The sequence below is a fragment of the Neovison vison genome, chromosome 5 (assembly GCF_020171115.1).
Source record: "Neovison vison isolate M4711 chromosome 5, ASM_NN_V1, whole genome shotgun sequence".
In the NCBI taxonomy this organism is placed as follows: domain Eukaryota; kingdom Metazoa; phylum Chordata; class Mammalia; order Carnivora; family Mustelidae; genus Neogale; species Neogale vison.
In genome coordinates this window covers 11,011,033-11,034,970 of record NC_058095.1, presented here as the reverse complement: position 1 = coordinate 11,034,970, position 23,938 = coordinate 11,011,033, and the positions used below count along the sequence as shown (strand labels likewise).

The window sequence follows — 23,938 nt, the reverse complement described above, 5'->3', positions numbered from 1 at the left end:
TGGTTTTGGGTTTTGGGTTTTGCATGGCATTCTATGGCCAATGGCAATCAAAGAACTTGTGTTTTTTGGGTTTTTTTTGTTTTGTTTTGGACTTTCGGGAAATTACCAGCTAATGTTTTATTCCAATATTGCTTCCCTTTTAGGCTTTCTATTCTTCTTTCCTGTAAATTTATTAGGTATTTGACATAAGTGCCTCTTATTCTCACAAAACAAACTGAGGGTTGCTGGGGAGAGGGGGTTCAGGAGAGGGGGTGAGGTTATGGACATTGGGGAGGGTATGTGCTATGGTGAGTGTTGTGAAATGTGTAAACCTGGCGATTCACAGACCTGTACCCCGGGGGATAAAAATACATTATATGTTTATAAGAAATTTAAAAAATTTAATAAAAAAATAAATTTATTAGGTATTTGAGATCGATTGCCTTTGTCTTACTTCTTTCCTATCTTCTCTCTTAAAACTGACAAGTAATCCGTTTCACACCACATAAATCTCTCCAACATACAATATTTGTTATGTCACTCCCATTGCTGCCCTCACAGGGTCCTGGCTTCTTTGCAAAAGTGCACAAGACTTTTATCTTCTGCTCACGGCTCCTCTCCAGCCTGCCTCTGCCTTAACCCTTCCTCCAACTCCAGGCGTACCTAAACATGACTTTTTGAATGATTATACTTTATTTTTCTTTTTCTTTGAGAGAGAGAGAGAGAGAGAGAGAGCAAGCATGCAAGCAGCGGGGAGGGGCAGAGGAAAAGGGAGAGAGACTCTTAATCAGGCTCCACACCCAACATGGAGCCCAGGGCAAGCCTCAATCTCACCACCTTGAGATCAGGACTTGAACTGAAACCAAGAGTTGGACGCTTAACCAACTGCACCACCCTAGCACCCTTCAGTTTTTTTTTTTTTTTAAACCAATGCATCATATTCTCATTTATCTCTGTTTGCTCTCCTGGATTTAATCCCTCCTCTGAACTGGCCTTCCCATAATGACCTTCTAAATGATCATTGGGAGACCTAGTAGGTGTAAGGAGTAATTGGTGACTATCCTTCTAATTCTTACTTGTCCTTCAGGTCTTGGGTTTTTGTTTTGTTTTGGACTTTCAGGAAATTACCAACTAATGTTTTATTCTAATATTGCTTCCCTTTTAGGCTTTCTATTCTTCTTTCCTGTAAATTTATTGGGTATTTGACATAAGTGCCTCTTATTCTCACAAAACAAACAGGATTGCTGGGGAGAGGGGGGTCGGGAGAGGGGGTGGGGTTATGGACATTGGGGAGGGTATGTGCTATGGTGAGTGTCTGACTTGTCCTAGAGGAGCTTTCCCGGCCCTCCTAACCTGTGGGTGGGAGGCTCCTCACAGGTACTCCCATGGCACTGTGTACTGCTACGGTAGTATGTACCTCACCATACCTTAAATTAATCATACTCACGTCCTTCCCACCGTAGACGATAAACATCTGAGGAGTACCACGGGATCTTCACTACGGTTCCTATCACAGAGCCTTGGGCATGAAGGTTGTTCAGTGCCTATATTTTGGGCTTTAGATGTACCGTGCTGATGTGAGATAGGGAGGCAAAAAACAAAAACAAAGAAAATGTGAGGTATTTTTTCTAGAAGCCTGGTTATGAAAGAGAGGCCATTGGTTGGGTGGTTGCCAAAATGAGTTGCTTGGGTCGACGGTAGGTTTTTGTTTTTGTTTAAAGATGATGTTGAGAAGGGAAAAGGAAGCAAGGAAATGCCAAAAATCCAGGAGAAATCAAGTAACGAATGGAGCGTTGCTTTTCCTTGGTGGGAAGAGGAAAAGAAGGGACTGGGTCAGAACCGGAGGAGAGGAGAGTATTTCGCAGGAGAAGGAAGAGTTTCTTTGTCCCAAGGAAAAAAAACAAGGAAGCGAAAGAGAGGGCTGAGTGAATGATTACATACAACAACGCGAAGTAAAGAATTCACTACATGAGAGTTAAGACTTTTTTTCTGCGAAGTGGAAAGCAAATTCTAAGAACCCACCAGCAGATGTGCTTGGCAACCGAGGATGCAGTTAGAAGTCTTGAAATGGAAGAATACAAGTTTTCCTTAGACATGTTAGTAATTTCCGAATCATGCAGAGGTTGGTAGGACTCCTGCAAACAGAAGGAAAATCTGTGAAGTGTGCTCTGTATAAGATATTTTCCAAAGTTATCACTGATGAAAATCATTTGTGGATCAATAAAAGAATCAATGGCTCCTGAAATCGGTAAGTCATGAATTAGTGAAAGCCTGGAAAATGCTTAAAATGAGCAAGAAAGAAAAAACGTAGTTACCAAACAACATGAGTTACTCAGACTTAGGACACAGCATCAGCACTAATAGCTCAGTGACAAAAACAGCAATATGGAAAGTGAATGTACCATTGAATTTTGTGACATTTTTGCTAATTCATTCTTTTTTTTAAACTTTTTTTTTTTTTTTTTTTTTGTCAGAGAGAGTGAGCACAGGCAAACAGAGAGTGGCAGGCAGAGGCAGAGGGTGAAGCAGGCTTCCTGCTGAGCAAGGAGCCCGATGTGGGACTTGATCCCAGGACGCTGGGATCATGACCTGAGCCAAGGGCAGCCCCTTAACCAACTGAGCCACCCAGGCGTCCCTGCTATTTCATTCTTTTTACAAAAGGTAACTTGCCTAAAGTATAATTCAATATGACTTAATCTTTTTATTTATATTCACCAATTTTGAGTTTATAAAGTCACTGGGTCTGTACAAGTTTCTCCCTTCTTTTTATTTTACATAAGCTTGTTAAGCCTGGGTCTTTTTGAACGTTTTCACCGATTATAAGTACATCATTACAAGCTATACTTAGATTTGCAGAGGCTGCACACAGATCATTGGGTTTGAAAGAACTAAGCAATACTGACCTTGAATTTCTCCTTGGCTTTTGTTGACAGTGAGGGACTATCTCCCGGCACTATGTGAAAAGGAGGATGTGAGCAATGGTAGATAGATGCCAATCTCAGGACAGCAGACTTGAATGGAACCTGGGGGGTCTCTCTTATCAATTAGGAAATCCAAGCCTCGGTCCACAATGTTTTTACATATTTGATTAAATCCATATATCCAGGATCTTGCAGGAGCTTTTTTTCCTTCATAGAAATTATTTACTATTATATAAGAAACTCAGATGCTCAGCCTTTTTGTAAAAGATTGTCTATGAAAACAAAATTAATTTGTCAAACAAAATCGAAGACTGGAGCGCCGGGGTGGCTCAGTGGGTTAAGCTGCTGCCTTCGGCTCAGGTCATGATCTCAGGGTCCTGGGATCAAGTCCCACATCGGGCTCCTTGCTCAGCAGGAAGCCTGCTTCTCCCTCTGCCTCTGCCTGCCAGAGAATCGGGCTCAGTGGGGAGCCTTCTTCCGTTTCTCTCTCTCTCTGCCTGCCTCTCTGCCTACTTGTGATCTTTCTCTGTCAAATAAATAAATAAAATCGTTTTTTAAAAAAATCAAATAAAAATCTATTCTATTTCTGAAAAATACTGCTTACAATGTTACAATTATTACTCTTCTAAGCCCACCCTTAGAGTACTTTTGCAAGTTTCCTGGTTTGCTTAGTGTAAAACTTAAAAAGCTGGAGGAAATGCTGGGCCAGTTACCTTTTAATGGATCATTTGCACCAAAATAGCACATGGTGTAATTTTAAGAGACAATCACAAGATTTCTACCAGTTGCTGGACTATGCTATTGTATTTGTTCCCTCAACAAAGACATAAAATGGATGAATAGAATACAACAAAAATTCAAATCAAATTCAAACAAAACGAATATCCACATGCCAGAAATCAAACTGGGGGGGGGGGAGCTAAAACAAGATTGTGATTTTAAGTCAGTTAAGTTTTAGGTGGTAAAACTTTTATGCAAAAGTCTTTTTTATGGTAGCCACTAACCCCAGGCAAGTATTCAAATTTAAATGTTAAGATTTAAACCGATAAGATTTAAAATTAAGTTCCCTTACCTCTGACAGTCATCTTTCCTAGACCCATCTAATATTGAGGCTTCAGAGCAAACCACAGACTTGAGATCTGGAATCACAGGAGTCCAAAGGCATTGGGAAGCCTATCACTTTCTTTTTTAAAAAAAGATTTTATTTATTTAACAGACAGAGATCACAAGTAGACAGAGAGGCAGGCAGAGAGAGACAGGGAGGCAGGCTCCCTGCTGAGCAGAGAGCCTGATGCAGGGCTGGATCCCAGGACCCTGGGATCATGACCTGAGCAGAAGGCACAGGCTTTAACCCACTGAGCCACCCAGGTGCCCTGAGACCTATCACTTTTTATCATTCAGATGTGTCATGCTTTTATTTAGGTCCCCACTCAAATATGGCTTTCTTTCAAGGAACTAGCAATATTCCCAGGAGTATGCATTCCCCCATCCAAATAAAGCAACCAAATGCTGAGCTTCTTATTCGGTCCTGGGAGTAGGGAAAAACAGTCACTCGAGGAATATCCCAGGGGGCTCCTGCCCAGGCCATTCCTAATGATGTTATCATTAGGGCAGTTCCTTGGACTTTGCTGGATTCATTAACTAGTCTTGATTGGGTCTACAAGTCACCACAGCCCTCAAATCCATCCCAAGCCTTCTCTTCGTTTCCAATAGTACCATGTCATCAATGTGGTGTATTATTACCTTGGAGACCTGTATCAGGTCCAAATTCTTTCTGACCGAATTATGACAGTAAGCTGTGAGTTTAGATGACCTGTGACCACACAGGAACTGTGAACTGAAAACCTTCCATGTGAAAGTGGTTTACGGTTGGGTCTCTTCTGGGACTGAGATACAGAAGAAAGTGTTTGGGGAAAGAAAAAAAAAAAATCACTGGGTCTCTGTTGTCTTTTGTGGGTGGTTGAAACAGTGTCTGAAACTGCTGATGTATTCAATGATGAGGCATTACTTAAGCCTCAGTGGTCTGCTGTTACTCTCCATGAGCCATAAGACTTTTGCACAGACCATACAGGGCCGTCCTACAGAGAAGTCATTGCCACCAGCACCCCAGCTTCTAATGTGTCATTAACTAAAGAGGTAATCTCTCTGCCCACCGGGTTTTCTGCATTTTTTTAAAAATATTTTTATTTATTTATTTGACAGAGAGAGATCACAAATAGGCAGAGAGGCAGGCAGAGAGAGAGAGGAGGAAGCAGGCTCCCCGCCGAGCAGGGAGCCCGATGCGGGACTCGATCCCAGGACCCTGAGATCATGACCCGAGCCGAAGGCAGTGGCCCAACCCACTGAGCCATTCTGCATTGTTTTAAATTAACGGCCTGTGTAGGCTTGAGAAATTCTAGTGGTCCCCATCCGTGTCCAATTAAGGCTGGCCAGAGGGCGGACTGTCATGTCTTCTATTTACAATATTAGGTAGGGGAAGTAATTGCTAGTCTGATATCCACCCAATTAATACAGTCAGGTCAAAGAAAACCAACCGCCTCACATAAAGTTTACTCAAAAATCCTAATTTTCATCTAAACTTTCACCTTAATCCTATCAACATTTTGATCTTCATTTCTTCCATGACCTAAATTAAGCCACCATTAAGATATCACCAACAGGGACGCCTGGGTGGCTCAGTTGGTTGGACGACTGCCTTCGGCTCAGGGCGTGATCCTGGAGTCCCGGGATCGAGTCCCACATCAGGCTCCCAGCTCCATGGGGAGTCTGCTTCGCTCTCTGACCTTCTCCTCGCTAGTGCTCTCTCTCACTGTCTCTCTCTCTCTCAACTAAATAAATAAAATCTTTAAAAAAAAAAAAAAAAAAAGATATCACCAACAGGTTTCAAATCCCAGTGCATTGACTCCTGGGTTAAGGAGTCCCCCCAAAAGTTTCTCCTCCTCTCCATCCTCTCCCTGGACAATTTATCCACACTTGTGCCTACGGCATGGGGTCCCTACCAGGCTGTGCCAGAAGACCCTGGCCTCTCCCTCAACATTTACTTTGATTAATCTGCTTAATCTATACCTCAGGCAATTCTAGGTGGTGTTTCTCACCAAAGGTTTCATAACCTTTCTCCTCTAGCTTTTTAAATTCCTCCAAAGTGGGGTAAGTGGAGAGAACCTGCTTGGAGCCTTCTGTTGTCGGGGGACCCACGGGAAGTCTCACTGGTCCATACACACTTCCATAATGTTGCATCAGTACCTTTGTTTCAACACCATCCGTGTCTACCACATTCATCCCTTTTTCAATAACTGTCTAAAGATGTCCTCTCTGCTGGGTGGAGTCCCTTGATGCCTTTCTGTCTCCACCATTTTCTTTCTCTCTCTCTCTTTTTTTTAAGATTTTATTTATTTATTTGACAGACAGATATCACAAGTAGGCAGAGAGGCAGGCAGAGAGAGAGGGGAAGGAGGCTCCCCACTGAGCAGAGAGCAGGGCTCAGTCCCGGGACCCTGGGATCATGACCTGAGCTGAAGTCAGAGGCTTAACCCACTGAGCCACCCAGGCGGCCGCCATTTCCTTTTTCATTACTTTGGTGACCTCAGTATCGGGAGATCCAAATGGGGAAACTAAGACAGCAACTCTGATAAAACTTCCCAGACTGTTGAGTTTTGCAAGAGTGATGCCACACAAGTTACCCACGTAACAGGGGCCCCTTTAATCACAGCATTTACCACAGCCTGGTAATGGGCATATTCAGTGGGGGAATATCCTAGCTCCTGTGACTTGCCTGCAAAGCGTATCAGCTCCTTCATCTGAAGTGCTCCACTTGGCAATTACAGGAGGACATGGGCAGTCCTCCTTCTCAGGTGAGCACACCCTTAAGGTGGCTTTATCCAGCTCAGCAGGAATCCCTCAGGAATAACGTTCTGTGTGTCTAAATCACATATAACCATCTGTGATCGTTCTTTAGTGGGATGCGGATCCAGCTGCAACCCCGAAAGGCTCTTCCACTCTGAAACATTCAAAACCAAAGACATAGACCCCAGATTAGTTACTCTCTTAGTCCATTTTGGTAGAGATCCCTCAGGAAGCTGATAGTTCAGTCCACAAAATGAGACATCTCCCTCACGCTCTACCCCCTGGTTTTAGTAGTTTGTGGGTTGGTTGGTTTTGGTTTTGTTCTCCATCCACCACACTGACTATTTCTTTGGTGATCAAAGGGTGATTAGAGGTACCTTCCTGACATAATTTTTCCCTTTCTGAGCAGCTTTGAGGCTGGTGGCCAAAGCTCAGATTGGCCCAAGTTTGAACTTGTTCCCGCATCAAGGTCCAACTCAGAACTCTCTCTTATTTTAGCCATTCCGGATAACAATGACCGAGAGGTTATACATTTAGCATGCTTATCATTTTGCATTTCCTGACATATCCAAAGAGCCAGCTCCTCAGGAGCTGGGTCTACTCTCATCTTTAATTCCACTGGTAACTTCTACTCTTAGTAACTGATCAAAGAGCAGCTGCATTTTTATACTATGAGGGACTAGGTAGCCATTCAGGGACCAAGAGCGCCTCATCTCGGCAACCCAGCCCTCCATTCTTTCTGTTCCCAAACCATGTGTTTCCATGAGCCAGAACTGTTCTAGCAAATTCCACTTCATTGACACCAAATGTCTGGGAAATACTGTTTTTGTCCTTTGTGTTTTCCTTTGTTCTCATACTTCTGGCCACCAAATGTGGTGGGTTTTTTTCCCCCATACCAAACAATTCTCCAAAACCATCTCGGTGTCCTACAATTTGTTTAGTTCTGACACTATCTGTCTGGAGTTAGCGTCAGATCCCACCAGTTACTCACCCTGTCTCATAACACTGACCCAGCTTCAGATGCCAATCACGAAGCCCCATGTCATCTCCTTTACTTCTGACCTTCCAGCTATAAGTGGGGCTCCCATGACCTCATCTTTGGGTTCAACAATTTGTAAGAACAGCTTACCTCCTAGGGAACAGTTACCACCTCAAGGGAACCCTTACTTATGTTGACTTGTTCCTAATATAAACAATATGATAAAGGATTCAGATGAACAGCTAAATGAAGAGATACATACGATAAGGTCTGGAAGGGTTCCAAGCATAGAGCCCCAGTCACCCTGGAACTGGGATGCACCCACCACCTTCCTAGCACATTGATGTGTTCACCAGCTTTGTCACTCTCTGAACCCAGTACTTTTGGAATTTTTTGGAGGTTTCATCAGATAGGCATGACTGACTCTCAGCTCAATTTACAATGCTTCTCCCACCTCTGGAGAATGAGGATGGGGTGAAAGTACCAAGCTTTCAATCATGGCTTGGTTTTTCTGGTGGCCAGTGCTGATCCTGGAGCCCACCAGCATCACCTCATTAGAACAAAAGTTACTTCCATCACCCAAGAGACCCTTAGTGTCTTAGGAGCTCTGTATTAAGAACTGGAGTCCAAAACCAAATATTAGAAGGACCTGGAAGCAGAGATCATTTTATGCATTTTACGCAAATGAATAAAAAGAATTGCAGCCAGGACCAGCTTACGTGGAGCAGAAACCAGCAGAGCCGTAAACTAGGAACAAACAACTTAAATGATAATTCTGATGATTTGCTGGAGCCTGAGTGAGAAGGACGAGGTAAGAGTAGGACATTCTTGGGGTCAATAATGTTAGAGGGGCCAGAAGCAGATGTGTGTAACTGGAGGAGGGCAGAAGTTATACGCCTGGAGGGCTACATCTACTGTCTGAGATCTGGAACTAAAACAAGGACAGGAGGGACGAGATCCTCTGACCTCTCTCTTCTACCTTTGCATCTATTGTTGCTTTTGGAAAGGGTATAGTAGGAAAATAATGAACAAAACCAGCACAGGACCTGTCTACAACAGAGTTCGAGATGATACAACTATTTTTTCTTTTGAAAAAATCCTTTCTTTAGTTTTATTCTCATCTCCTTCCCTTTTCATACCTCTTTATCTTCTCTTGAATATATTCCTAATAGAAACCCAAGTTTTCAAAAGCACCCATATTATGATGGATTTAGCAAATCATGTCTAACTTAATCTTCTAAAATAGTTATACATCTCATATTGGTTATTCAGTACTTTGTAAACATAATTCTACAACAGTTAAGAAAATTAGTAACTTATAATGAATATAGGCAAAGATTTCATCATCTTACTATGTAAAATGGTTATATATATTGTGATCTCATACATTTGAGCAAGACAGGAGAATTTATTGCTTGAATTTTAGAAATAATCTAAACCCAACTCTTATTATGATAGGAATTTGCTTTTACAGGGCACTAAAGTATCCTGAATAAATAGTAAGCTATTGATTATTTATCATAATGTTCTAGATATAATTATGATATGTAATATATGCAGGTAAAACATTTAATTATGTGAGAAATGGGTAAGAAAAAGATTAAAACACAAAAGATTAAACACAAATGTACAAAAAATACAAATAATTAACACAAAATAAAATACAAACATATAGCACTGGAACTTCACCATAAGTGTGAAAGTAAATTAAAATAGTTAAGAAATTATATATACTGTAATGATTTCACTTATGTAAAAGAGTATACTAAAGAAAAAAGAAACTTTTTTTTTTTTTGGTATGGAGGAAGTGTGGTGATCTTTTATTCAATTGTATTCAATTTTTGTGTTTTTCTCCATTATACAAAAATCCCTCAATGAGCATATAAAAACACATGATGTACATACATAAGAAAGAAGTGATTTTAAAAATGGCAGTAAATACAGTTAACCCTTGAATCACATGGATTTAACTGTACAGGTTCACTTACATATGGTTTTTTACTGTACAGTACAATAAATGTATTTTTTCCTTATGATTTTCTTAATAACATTATCTTTTCTCTGGCTGACTTATTATAAGAATATGGCATATAATGCATATAACATGCAAACTGCGTTAATTGATGATTTATGTTTTTGGGAAGGCTTCTGGTCAACAGTAGGTTATTTTTTTTCCAATTTATTTATTTTCAGAAAAACAGTATTCATTATTTTTTCACCACATCCAGTGCTCCATGCAAGCCGTGCCCTCTATAATACCCACCACCTGGTACCCCAACCTCCCACCCCCCCCCGCCACTTCAAACCCCTCAGATTGTTTTTCAGAGTCCACAGTCTCCCATGGTTCACCTCCCCTTCCAATTTACCCAAAAGCACATACCCTCCCCATGTCCATAACCCTACCCCCCTTCTCCCAACCCCCCTCCCCCCAGCAACCCACAGTTTGTTTCGTGAGATTAAGAGTCACTTATGGTTTGTCTCCCTCCCTATCCCATCTTGTTTCATGGATTCTTCTCCTACCCACTTAAGCCCCCATGTTGCATCACCACTTCCTCATATCAGGGAGATCATATGATAGTTGTCTTTCTCCGCTTGACTTATTTCACTAAGCATGATACTCTCTAGTTCCATCCATGTTGTCGCAAATGGCAAGATTTTGTTTCTTTTTATGGCTGCATAGTATTCCATTGTGTATATATACCACATCTTCTTGATCCATTCATTTGTTGATGGACATCTAGGTTCTTTCCATAGTTTGGCTATTGTGGACATTGCTGCTATAAACATTCGGGTGCACGTGCCCCTTTGGATCACTACGTTTGTATCTTTAGGGTAAATACCCAGTAGTGCAATTGCTGGGTCATAGGACAGTTCTATTTTCAACATTTTGAGGAACCTCCATGCTGTTTTCCAGAGTGGTTGCACCAGCTTGCACTCCCACCAACAGTGTAGGAGGGTTCCCCTTTCTCCGCATCCTTGCCAGCATCTGTCATTTCCTGACTTGTTGATTTTAGCCATTCTGACTGGTGTGAGGTGATATCTCATTGTGGTTTTGATTTGTATTTCCCTGATGCCGAGTGATGTGGAGCACTTTTTCATGTGTCTGTTGGCCATCTGGATATCTTCTTTGCAGAAACGTCTGTTCATGTCCTCTGCCCATTTCTTGATTGGATTATTTTTTCTTTGGGTGTTGAGTTTGTTAAGTTCTTCATAGATTTTGGACACTAGTCCTTTATCTGATATGTCATTTGCAAATATCTTCTCCCATTCTGTCAGTCAACAGTAGATTATTAGTGGTTAAGTTTGGCGGGGGGGGGACTTGAAAGTTATACTCAGATTTCTGACTACACAGAGGGTTCGGTACCCTTAACCCCTGTGTTGTGCAAAGGTCAACTGTACACAGAAAACTACTGATGAGTTGGTGAGGGAAATCAGCACTCGCCTCCCCCAATCATGAAGTAGCATTCAAAATCTTAGAAAACTGGACGAATGTTGCTGTGACGTCCCTCCTTTCCACAAGGTATGTTTGAATGCTTATCCGATGCACGGGCTCGTTCAGGGGTGAGTCCAATGCACTCCTCGCTCTGAATTTCAAAACAGTTTCTGAAAAGACTTCAGAGGAAGACTCTAAGGTTTTACTTGTGTTTCAAAGCAACCTCATAAACCCGAGCTTCCCAAATGCATGCTGCAATCCTATAGCTTCTGGCTGTTGAACAGATCCCTCATATGGCTCTGCTAGGGAATTTCTTAGTAAGTGTCATTTTTCAAAGTGATACGCCATGTTTGAAGTTATACTTCAAAAAATTCCCAAGTTTGTGGTTTTATTTCCACGATACCTGCTACCTGGTCTTCAGGTAAAATTTATTAATACTTTATATTGCCTTTATCACAGATTTTCTATCATTCCTAAATTTAAGGGGAGGAATAATTCTGACATGTATTCATTTGTTAACCAAATGTACAAAATATACCCTGATGTTGATGTTAATGATTTTTAAAATTATACATACTGCCAATTATTACATAGAACATAAGCTTATATGACACAAAGTATTAACAGGCTTGAGCTTTTAAAAGTCATCTGCAGGAGAGAGGAGTTCCAATCTCATGGTTGTATCCATTTCTTCTTCAAAATTTCCCAGCTCTTGCTCCTTCGAAAGCTCTAAGAATACCTAAATAGGAGACAACGCAGAAAGAAAAGGAATGAACAAGTTGGATATTGTCTTAAAATAAATAGAATATATGCATAATTACTTTCATGTGAAATTTATAGGAATGATACAAACCATAAAAGATGACCCACCTTTTCCAGTGTGCACTGAGAGAGGCTGTACTCTTCCAGGTTAAAGTTATGTTTCACTGGGGGAGAAAAAAAGATTACTAGTAGATGCTTACCAGATGTTTATTACCAAGAATTTTTTCAAAGTTATACAAAATAAAAATACACACAATTAGTATAAATAGACTATAAAGCTGAATAAATAAATGCTTGGAGAAAGAAGGGAGATGTCAAAAGTCATAGAGTTAATATAAATACAAATTGAATTAACTCTGATGTGAGAATTTTCTCATATTACATTTTGATACATTTTATTACATAGTATGTGTGTCCTGGAAAACAGAAGATCCTTGAGGAATTACATAATTGATTGACACATTCTTACACACAGGGAAGATTTCAATCCCATTCCTTTCCCTATGAAAGGACCCAATGCTTCTGTGTAACTGGCTTCAGCCAGTTTATCTGCTGTACCCAGCTGGAAGCTGGGCGTCCCTGCCAGGAAACCAGATGTACATATTCACATATTCACAATTCTCCACTCATACACTGAGATCTTCTCTGTGTGTCCAGGCTTGGTACCAGGGACAGAGTTGCAGTGAAAACAAAACCTTGCCTTTGTGTATAAACCCCTGCATTCTAGTGGCAGGAATATGGGCATTAAATAAATGAGGACTTAAATTTAAAATAAAGGAAATGATGATTGCTACTACACAGGAAAAATAAATCAAGCAGAGGAAACAGGAAGTACCAGGCACTCGTTTTTAACAGGATGGCTGGGGTGGGCCATAGTTAGAAGGTAAGAATTGAGCAGAAACTTGAAGAGAGAGAACAAGCTGGATATTTGGAAGCAGTAGAATTTCAAGAAGAAGGATCAGCGAGTGCCAAGTCCTAAGGCAGGAGTATGCATGTCTGGTTGCCTTTAGGAGGAGCTAGAAGTCAGGGTGTCTGGACTGGAGGGAGTAAACTGGCGATTCATATTCTCTCAAACACAGTGAACCTGGCACAAGTCTAAACACTCTGTAAATGAATTCATTTAATTTTCCTAATGACCCTGCTCAAGTGGGCACTGATATTACCCCCTACTCAGAGACAGATCACCTAGATGTGCAGGGTATCGATAGCTTTACCCAGTGCCTCCCAGCCGGTAGAGAGGCAGACACCGAACTTGCAGCTCCTCACCACTAGGCTGCGTTAGAAATTACTCCAGGACAGTCTGCTGCTGGGACTTCCCCAGCTGGAAGCAGAACAATGATGATGGAGAGAGAACGTCCACAATTTCGAATGGCAAGAGGGGTCATGCACGATGGAGGGGACGGGCTTAGTGGGAAGGCAGAATGCTCAGCCCAGACGCAGAGACGTGGATGCATGGGTGGAAGGTTTTCTGTGGCTTTTATTTTATTAGTGAAATACAAAGCAAGGGCATCAACCGAGGGAGAAAAGCAAGAAGGAGATGGGTGTGCGAGGAATAATTTCGGATACTTGGTGTGAATGGGTTGTGCATACACAGACAATGCAGCACCCACTAAGGGACTTTGTCAGGTTAACGTTATGAATTCATAGTAAACCCAGCCAAGCTTAGTTGTGTGTTTTCTGTAGCTTCAATCCCTGCCACAGGGATTAACCTCTTTCCAGAGAACTGGATTAACCACAGTTGGAGTTAAATCTCACTATTACCTACCATTAGAATTCTTAAAACCATTAAGCATTTGCACATTTTTTAAATGGATTACAAAATTACCTACCATGAAATTATCACCTGACGCTGAACTGATTCTTCAAAAGTTTTCTTTTACAATGGTAACTCTTTTTTTTTTTTTAAAGATTTTATTTACTTATTTGACAGATGGAGATTACAAGTAGGCAGAGAGGCAGGCGGGGTGGGGGGGAGAAGCAGACTCCTCGCTGAGCAGAGAGCCCGATGCGGGGCTCGATCCCAGGACCCTGAGATCATGACCCGAGCCGAAGGCAGAGTTTTAACCCACTGAGCCACCCAGGCACCCCACAATGGTAACTCTTACCTGCCTCTAATTTGCGGAAGGTCTGAGATAGAGGGTAGACATCCGCCAGAGGTAGTTTATAGACCAAGAAGGAGAAGTACCTGGGGATATGAAAATGTCATATCTGACCTTGAGTTTCAAGGGGGGAGAAAATGGCCATCAAAATAAATGCTGATATTAACATCAATTTCCTTTGATGAAAATAAAAGTAATACAAATACATATACAGCTTACATGAAAAGGGAGTAAAACAACCAATGTAAAATTCTTAAAATGTCTTTGGTGGCTGGCTGTTGGAGATAATTCTTCTAGAAATAAACCAGCATAATTGCATTTATGCTCAGTGTATGCAAACCTTTTGTTGTGGTGGTTGAATGTAGACCATCTGGACTATCCCCTTTGCTTAACTTAAATTAGTTGGCAATTAATTCATTCACTTAATATTTCATCCTTGTGACCAGAAAGCTAAGGAAAGGGAAATGTGGGGTTAAGAGAGAAGGACCTGATGGGACGCGTTCAAAAGGTTTTAACTATAAACTTCCCCAACCTGTGAGGAAAGGAGGAGCCCGAGGGGGTCTGTGGCCTCTTGTTTCCATGTGCCACTTTCAGCTGATGACCTCATGCCCATTCTCAGCTCATTCCCTCTTAGTGTGATGCCCTCAGGAGGCCCTAGAGCTGCCCAGACCTCCAGGGTTGGCCCTCTTCAGCCCAGCACCTGCTTTTTCAGGCTTGCCACTCATGGTCTTCCCACTTACTTCGTGACACCAAGAGTGCAGTAGCAGGACTGAGTTGCTTTCCCTGGCATAGTCTCTGATAATTCCATTATATTTACGCTGTGCTAAAATGGAAATGCCACTTGCTTCTCTGGTGTGCTTACGCCTATAAGGAATTCCAAATTCTGTTCTAGTTCTACCTCCTTGCCCCCCGCTCCCCCAACACACAGACATACACAAACACACACACATATAGACACACACACACACACATTTCTATTCTCCATTTTGAGGCACAAAAACTCATTACAGGGAGGTTATTTGAGTATCTCGATGGTTGTTTGTTTCCAAGAGGGGAATTCACCTTAAATAGTTACATCTTTTAGATTATAAATATTTACATGTTTTAAATATTTTCAGGGAGGTCTGTGGAGGGTGCCGTGGGTCCAAATCAGGTCCCATGAAGGGTTCTGGGCATGAGAAGTTCCTAAATTTTTCTACATCCTCCTCTGAGCTGGAGACCAGCCTTGGATGGCTGAGGGGGCCCATGTAAGGTGTCCCCAAACTTTCCTTGGGACAAGAGGACACAGCTTCCTGGGTGGGTCCCAAATCTCTTCCAGTCTGGAGGAGTCAGCAAATCAGTTTTTGAGGTCCCTAACTTTTATTATGAAGTCAAATCACTCTGAAGTCCTCACAGAGCAGAAAAGAAACCACTGAGTGGGTAAAGTGGGTAAAACCAACACATTTCTCCATAGTCCTTCACCTTTCCTGTGGTGCAACCTGTGGGAAAAGCTTCAGAATCTCCGTGTGAACACAGGTGACTTGGGCAGCTTCCTTCACTCTCAGTTCTAGGATGTAATCCTTGCCGAGCTTGTCTTTTAGGTGTTGGATGGAGCCGATGCACCTACGGGCAAGAAGGAAAACATATCGGAAAAAATACTGTCCCTTACGTTTTTTACCTTCTTCAATTTCAAATGTAGGGGAAAGGGCATTGCTGAGAAACTGATGGGAAGAACTCCAGGTGTTCCCAGCGATCTTTCCTTTTCCATGGGGAATTTCATTTTGAGGGTCAAGCACAGCCTCCAGAAAGACACCCACCTCAGCCTTCCAGACACCATTATAGCGATGCGGTCACATATGGCCTCAGCTTCGGCCAGGTAATGGGTGGCCAGGAGCGCTCCTTTCTCTGTGTTTTTAATGGATGCCTGGATCACCTGCCTGAAAGGACCCCAAAAATATCATTGTTAAAAAAGAGGATAGACAAAAAAGAAATGGAGGAGAAATTGTATAGATAAAACAAATCATATTTCTAATTAAAAAACCAGAAATTTAAATACTGATTAGGTTTTTTGATAACATAAATGATAAAGAGAAGTGTTTAATATTTTTAGGCAGGCTAGTGGTATTCTGGTTAAGTTTTTAAAAAAGAGATCTTTATATCTTTTGAATAAATTAATTAATATATTTATAAATAAAGGAAAGGCTGCCTAATATTTGCTTCAAACTGTTAGGAGTGGAGAAAAGGAAGTGGGTAGAAGTATAATGAAAAAAGGTAGGCCTTATATGGGTGACTATTGAAATAGGTCATGGGTATATCAGGTTCATAAATGATTCTCTTTACATTTGTATAAAATTTCCACAATGAAATTCTTTAAAGAGATAGGGAAACTATTGGACAGTCACAAATATGAAATTAGATTGGATGATTTTATTAATCCAAATGGTACATCCTAGAAAGGAAAGTAAAAATAATTTAAAAAACTAAGAAAAACTGGATAAGCAAATTTGACAGATTTGGTAAAGGGGGAAAGAAAAGGAAACGGAGAAAGTATATAAGTTAATAACCTCTAAAAAAAGAAACAGTTACATATACCTCAATAATTTAAAAAATTTAACTCCAAATTACAAGACCTAAAATTCCAACAAAATACTTAAGGTTTTTTTTTTAACATTAATACCACATAAATATGATACAAAAGAGAATCTATTTATGACATATTTATTTTCCTAATGATATGGATTATCTCCACTAAATTAGAAATCAGTGGATTTAGATTTTTCCAAGATCAGGGTTTTATTTAGTCTAGAAAAAATTTTTTTAAAGTAAGCTAAACACCCAACATGGGGCCTGAACTCACAACCTTCAGATCAAGAGTTGCTTGCTCTACCGATTAAGCCGGCTGGGTGCCCCCATCTAAGCTCAGTTTAAAAACACAAGTTTGGGGGCGCCTGGGTGGCTCAGTGGGTTAAAGCCTCTGCCTTCGGCTCAGGTCATGATCCCAGGGTCCTGGGATCCAGCCCCACATCGGGCTCTCTGCTCAGCGGGGAGCCTGCTTCCTCCTCTCTCTCTCTCTGCCTGCCTCTCTGCCTACTTGTGATCTCTGTCTGCCAAATAAATAAATAAAATCTAAAAAAAAAATAATAAAATTAAAAAAAAAATAAAAACACAAGTTTGACATGAGGTTTACACTCGTGTATTATGCTTACCACATTTGCTGCTGCCCTGCTGGGTCCATGCCTGTTGAGGGTTCATCTAGGAGCAGGACAGGTGAATTTCCCAGGATGCTCAGCACAAAACACAACTGAAAGGCAGAGAAGCACCTTATTTGCTGCCATCCCATCAGCCTTCAGAATACCATCCCGCATCCCACATACCTTTCTGGCGGCTCCTGCCGTTAATTTCTGCACCTGAACATCTAGCTGTCCGTGCAGTTTGAAAGTATCCACCAATCTATTGGAAAACAGGAGAATATCCATTCAAAAGAGGATCTTTGGAAACTGTAATTCCGCAGAAGATTACAACAGCATTGAAAGGAAGCTAGGCACTACTACTCGGAAACTCATGATCCTAGAGAGAAAGAGTTTGTTTTGGAATAGGAAAGATTTTTCATCTCATAAAGAATTTTAAAGAATAGCTAGAATTTTGAATTTGGAACTGAAGTAGATGATTATTTGTGGTTATTCATTCATTGAACACTATCAATTATTTTATGCGATTTTTTTTTTCTTAAGATCCCTCAATCGAGGATGCTGGAAACACCTCCTGTCCCTCCATCCCTGCCCTACTGCTGATTGATACTCTCGGACAAGGTGCAGACATCATTTCTACTCTCCATTCTTCATCAGTGAGTTCACCATCAGTGGAACAAGCTTTCCTGGCTCTGGACACAAAAGAATCCCGTGACTGCTCTTTACCGTGAAATGGCAATTGTGGCGTCCCCTTTCCTCAGCCCTTTGATGGCGGCAAAGATCTCCAGATGCTCCCTCACTGTCAGGCTGGGCCAGAGCACGTTCTCCTGAGGACAGTATCCCAGGAAGCTGACTGTGTTGTCTCCCTGATGATCCCAAACCAAACCACATCCTTTCAGTTCTACCTAAGAAAGTAAACTGGTTTTAGAAACACATGTAGCCTTTTCTCCAATCACACTCAAGAAACTGACATGTAGCTAATAAATACCTAAATTTTTTGAGCATCAAAGAAATATATCAATGAAATCTTATGGTATTTATCTTACTCTGTCTGACTTATTTCACTTAGCATTATACCCTTTATAATCTACATTGTTGCAAGTGATAGAAATATTGAAATCATTATATTGTACACCTAAAAGTAATATAACACTGTATGCTAATTGTACTTCAGTAAGAAAATGTTTAATTAGAAAGATAAATAACTACATAAAAATTAAAAAGTTAAAACAATACACATTATAGAAATTCACACATTTATTATGGAAAACTATTTAAATTATTAAAAGTAGAGTCTTATAAAGATATAACCTACATTTATCATGAAATGTCTATTTTGGGAATGAAAATCATTGTGTCATTTCTTACTACCTCTCCAGCTGTTGGTTTCGTGATCCCAGAAATCATTCTAATAGATGAGCTTTTACCAGCACCGTTAGGTCCTAGCAATCCCAAAATTTCACCTGAAAGAGAATCACTGATTATCAGTCTTGAAAGTGAATTATCATAAACCTGTTTATTCAAACCTTTTGAGATATGTACACGCTCCAGTACTGTTTTGAGATTTTTAACATGTATGTAATTCAGGTTACCAAACCATGTTCTCTAATTCCTATAATTAGAAGAAATATTAGTGAAAAGCTTATGGATCTGATGTCAATAAGTCTTTTGTTTTCCACATTACATTTTCAGTGAAAAAATGAGCCAGATTCTTTTTGTTAGTAGATGGCTAATGTGCTAAGTACATGTTTAAGTGATTCCTAAACTTGGGAAGTCAGGGACATTTTCTCCATCCCTAATTCCCCCACCTGTGTCTAAGCCACCACCATCTTTCATCTGAACTAATATAAATTTAGCCTCTCGTCTGCCACCCAGATTTACAAACAATAGCCAACGTGTTCATTTTTTTCAAAACTTAAGGGGTAATAAAAAGCTAGCTAAAAACCCTCCAGTGGCATTCCACCGATTTGCTATAAAAATCTAAAGCCTTCACCGTATTTCACAAAGTGGGACCCAATCTGGCCCTGCTCCCCTCTCAGACTTCCTCCCTTGCATCTGTACCTGTGTCCACTGCCTCTTCATGCCTCGAACATTCCAAAGGCAGCCCCAGCTCTGAGTTCCTGCCCTCACTCTTCTCTCTGCCCGAACCCTAAGTGAACGCAACCCCAAGTCACACAAGTGAATGCTCCACACAGAACTTGCTTCTGTGATAATCGACACTTCTCTTGATAAGCTGTTTTTGGTTTTCAACCCTCTCGGGATGTAAAAATCTATGAAAACAGGGACTTTCTTAATTCCTTCACGATTCTATTCCAGAACCCAAAGGTCCCTAGCATGCTCAAGAAATACATGTTGAATGAATGAACGCTTGCATGTACCCTCTAGCAAGTACAATGGTACTTATACCAGAGATGTTCAGTGGGCATTTCTGAAATAATGGTGAATCAGGTTAAGTGATTCTTCCAAACCTTTTTTAACACAGAAGGAGATATTTCTTGCTGCTATTTTCTTCCTCCTCTTGGAGAAGCAGCTTTTCTTCTGACCTGCGTACTCTTTGTGCAGACAGCTGGCAATTATGACAGGTTTCTGGAATAGAGGACAGTGTGCTTTTTCCTCTTAACCTTCAGAGACTTTACGTTCCTATGTTCTCATTATTGCAAATTTTCTTACTCTACGTCATAAAACAAAATCTATTTTATTTTCATTTTTTAAATGTTTAAAAAAAGATATATGCATTGATTTTGAGACAGAAAGAAAGCACAGCCTAGAGGGGCAGAGGGAGAGGGGGAGAGAGAATCTGGAGCAGACTCCCCACTGAGCATGGAGCCCTACACAGGACTTGATCCCACGACCCTAAGATCATGACCTGAGCCAAATCAAGAGTCAGAGGCTTAAAGGACTGAGCCACCCAGGTGCCCCCAAACGGAGTATATGTTAAACTGACAGTAATCTATATTGCTTGTTTCAAATGTAACCTGCGTTCACTGATGCCAACAATATCTCTAAATCTCTTAAATCTATCTTCTAAAATAAAACAATATAGGGGAGCCAGGGTGGCTCAGTCGGTCACGTGTCTGCCTTTGGCTCAGGTCACGATTGCAGGGTCCTGGGATGGAGCCCCGCGTCAGGCTTCCTGCTCAGCGGGGAGTCTGTTTCCGCCTTCTGCCTCTGGCCAGACACCCTGCTCATGCTTAGTCACTCTCTCTTTCTCTTGCAAATAAATAAGTAAATAAAATATTTTTTTAAAATAAAACAGTATAGCTTCAGGGAAACTGGCTCATTTGCCTTCCCAGGAGAGTCTAGGCTCATGGACACATCACAACATCTAAGTCAGACAAAAGAATAACCCTTCAAATCCTAATCCCTATTCAGCATTTTATAATAAATCTCACACAAATTCTCCAACTCATGAAATTTTTTGCTTTTGAAATTACGGCTCTAGTTATCAAAGCCTATTTTCCTCTAAAGAACAAATAAAACCATTATGTTCCGTGTGCTCCTTTGAGCTTCTGGGATACTCTTAAGAAGCACCTACATATTTAAGAACAATGATAATACACCAAGCTCCCAACTTTTGAAATGGAAACCAGCATATGGTTTTCTCTCTTCTTGACAGTTCTTGAATGTAGGTCCATTAACATCCACTCTGTCACTTGTTTTTCTTTCTTTCTTTCTTTTTTTTTTTTTTAAGAATTTTTTATTCATGGGGCACCTGGGTGGCTCAGTGGGTTAAAGCCTCTGCCTTCGGCTTAGGTCATGATCTCAGGGTCCTGGGATCGAGTCCCACATCGGGCTCTCTGCTCAGTGGGGATCCTGCTTCCCCATCTCTCTCTGCCTGCCTCTCTGCCTACTTGTGATATCTGTCTGTCAAATAAGTAAATAAAATCTTTTTAAAAAGCATTTTTTATTCATTTATTAGAGAGAGAGAGAGAGAGAGAGAGAAAACAAGCGTGGGGGGGGAGGAGCAGAGGGAGAGGGAGAAGCAGATTCCCTGCTGAGCAGGGAACCCCGTATGGGGCTCAATCCCAGGACCCTGGGACCATAACCTGCCCCGAAGTCAGACAGCCAACCAGCTGAACCCCCCAGGCGCCCCTGTCACTTGCTTTTCTACCTCGCCTGCCTGCGAAGTGGTCAGGGCAGTTGCTGCTCTTTGCCGTTCTGCTTTAACATCGTCATCCTCATCGACAGGTTCTTCGGGATTAGGTCGAGCACCTCTACTATGGGGGGAAATTCTGTAGAGAAATGAAACGTAGGACATAGGGTTTTCTCGTTAGTCAGGACGTCCCTCAAATCAGCTTCTCTGTGGTTTGCCATCCTTTCTCTCAATGCGCTGGTGACGGTCATGGCCCTGTGAAGACTGCTTCTGCTTTAACCGAGAATTCCCATCCCGGTTGCCAGAATCCCCTTCTCATTGCTGTCATTCTTCCAGTTAGAATCTTTGACCCTTGCCCATGTGCTGGCAACAACTGCTGCTTCTTTAAAAATCAGGTCACCTACCTTGTCTCTGTTGACTCTGAGCCCATCTGAGTCGCATGGACATTTGTCCTCAGCATCTTTCCCTGTTCACCTTTCTTGGAGCCCCTGCACAATGTCCATCTTTTTCTTTTCTTTTCTTTTCTTTTAAGAATTTATTTATTTGACAGAGAGTGAGAGAAAGAGAGAGAGCACAAGCAAGGGAAGGAGAAGAGGGAGAAGGGGAAGCAGGCTCCCTGTTTAGCAGGGACCCCAAGGCGGGACTCGATCCCAGGACCCTGAGACCATGACCTGAGCTGAAGGCAGAGGCTTAACCCACTGAGCCACCCAGGAGCCCCTGTACAATGGCCATCTTATGGAACACTCTGACCTACAGTAGGCTGCTCAGCCACTTCCATCCCATCTCCTCTTTTCAAGGACGCGTGATCATCTCAGATGAAAAAATGGCATATCTGAGTACTCATCAAATTTCTGAGGAACTGAAAACCTCCCGCTGGTTAGTGGCAGATCTCTGGCTGAAAGTCCTATTACCAGGCAATCAGCCAGGAATCCATGGACATCGTGAAAACCGGCTTCCTGCTTATGTTGCAAATATCAGTCCACATTAACAGGTCAGTAGTGCGGCCCACTATGGAGGAACGTTAAAGTATGATATTAAGCTCGAATTTAAGTTTTATCCCAACCTGAAAACGGGATCCTTTCGCATTATTTTCTTTCCACATTTTGTCTCCATGCATCTTAGGATAAAAACAAATAACAAAGCCTGCAAGTAAGGCTAGGAACAAAGAAAAAACAGTTATCTATAGGCACAAATTCACAAATATTCCTTAAACATCTGAATTAAATTGGTGCCCTTTGTCTTCAGGTAAAATATATATGAGAACCATTTTTACAAATCAGGGGGAAAATCCAGCTTGGTGGCACCTGCCTCTTTTCTTCTCACAATCCACATCCTGTCTGTCAACCAATTCTATCTGCTCTACCTTCAAAATTACCCAGAACCCAACTTCTCGCCCCTGCCTGTGCTGCTTCCGCCCAGGTCCAGGCTATCATAATTTCCCATTACAATAGTGTAACACCTTGTTACCTGGCCTCCTTCCTCTCCTCCCTGTGCCCCAAACATCTGTTTTCAACCCAGTCACTAGAAGTACTCTTTTTATCATATGGTTTCACTTATTTGTGGAGCATAACAAATAGCATGGAGGACATGGGGAGTTAGAGTGGAGAGGGGAGTTGGGATAAATTGGAAGGGGAGATGAACCATGAGAGACTATGGACTCTGAAAAACAATCTGAGGGTTTTGAAGGGACAGGGGGTGGGAGGTCGGGTACCAGGCGGTGGGTATTATAGAGGGCACGGATTGCATGGAGCACTGGGTGTGGTGCAAAAATAATGAATAGTGTTATGCTGAAAATAAAAAATGAATTAAAAAAAAAAGAAGTACTCTTAAAAAAGTAAGTCTGATCATATTGCATTGCTTAAAACCCTCCAGTGATTCTCGGTTACTCAAAGAAAATTTAAAAAGTCTTTATAGTGACCTAGACTGCTCTGTGCAGCCCCTTCCGTCCACCCTGTCCTTCATCCTGTGACTCCTATGACCTTCTCTTGTGCTACTCTCCCCTTGGGCATTTGGCCACAATCACCCTGGCCTCCTGGCTGACCCTGGAACAAGCCAGCATCACCTGTGCCTTCCTACTAGAATGTTCTTTCCTAGGCTATCCCTGGAGGTTGCCCCCCTTGTCCCCCTCATATCTTTGCTTCTCAATCAGGCTTTTCCTGACTGACCATCTGACACCATATATATTATCTGTCTCCTTCCACCACGGTATAAATGAGAGCAGGCACTTCTGTCCATATTTGCTCCTCTGCCTAGAAAAGCAGTGACACCTTGTCAGTGTCGGCTGAAATACACCAATATAATCATTTTCCCCTTTCATTTTTATTATACAACGTTGCCCTTTTTAATCTCTAATTCAAAGGATTTCAGTGACGTTGCACTTGTATTTCTTACAAGGTCTCTCAAATTTGGAGATGGCAACAAACAAATGTGAAAAATTAATCTGACATTACATTCTGGACCTACACAGTCCACACAGGCACATAAAAATAACTCGTGATTTGGAATCATGTCTGAAGGGTCTTATTCTGAGTCTTATTCTGAGACTATATTAAAAACATATTCAAAGTTGGCACACATTAGACAAACCAAATGGTTATGATACCCAACACTAACTAACCCCCTCCAAAAAAAAAAAAAAAAAAAGGGTGAAGAGGTAGAAAGT

General features: G+C 41.5%; 1 protein-coding gene across 2 annotated transcripts in view; it reads right to left on the bottom strand.

Moving 5' to 3' along the window:
* Nucleotides 1–11,541: 11,541 nt before the first annotated feature.
* The window catches only part of ABCA6 (ATP binding cassette subfamily A member 6), a 58,546-nt gene continuing 46,149 nt past the window's right edge, over nucleotides 11,542–23,938 (bottom strand). For both annotated transcript variants that reach the window (XM_044247549.1, XM_044247550.1), the window contains 12 exons: nucleotides 22,340–22,431; nucleotides 21,295–21,415; nucleotides 19,652–19,769; nucleotides 18,555–18,646; nucleotides 17,910–18,088; nucleotides 17,370–17,445; nucleotides 17,202–17,296; nucleotides 15,813–15,932; nucleotides 15,478–15,618; nucleotides 14,023–14,102; nucleotides 12,026–12,081; nucleotides 11,542–11,894 (listed from right to left, as the gene is read on the bottom strand). In XM_044247549.1, coding sequence (XP_044103484.1) covers nucleotides 11,793–11,894; nucleotides 12,026–12,081; nucleotides 14,023–14,102; nucleotides 15,478–15,618; nucleotides 15,813–15,932; nucleotides 17,202–17,296; nucleotides 17,370–17,445; nucleotides 17,910–18,088; nucleotides 18,555–18,646; nucleotides 19,652–19,769; nucleotides 21,295–21,415; nucleotides 22,340–22,431 — 1,272 coding nt within the window. In that variant the 3' untranslated portion in view covers nucleotides 11,542–11,792. The remainder of the gene's footprint in view (nucleotides 11,895–12,025; nucleotides 12,082–14,022; nucleotides 14,103–15,477; nucleotides 15,619–15,812; nucleotides 15,933–17,201; nucleotides 17,297–17,369; nucleotides 17,446–17,909; nucleotides 18,089–18,554; nucleotides 18,647–19,651; nucleotides 19,770–21,294; nucleotides 21,416–22,339; nucleotides 22,432–23,938) is intronic.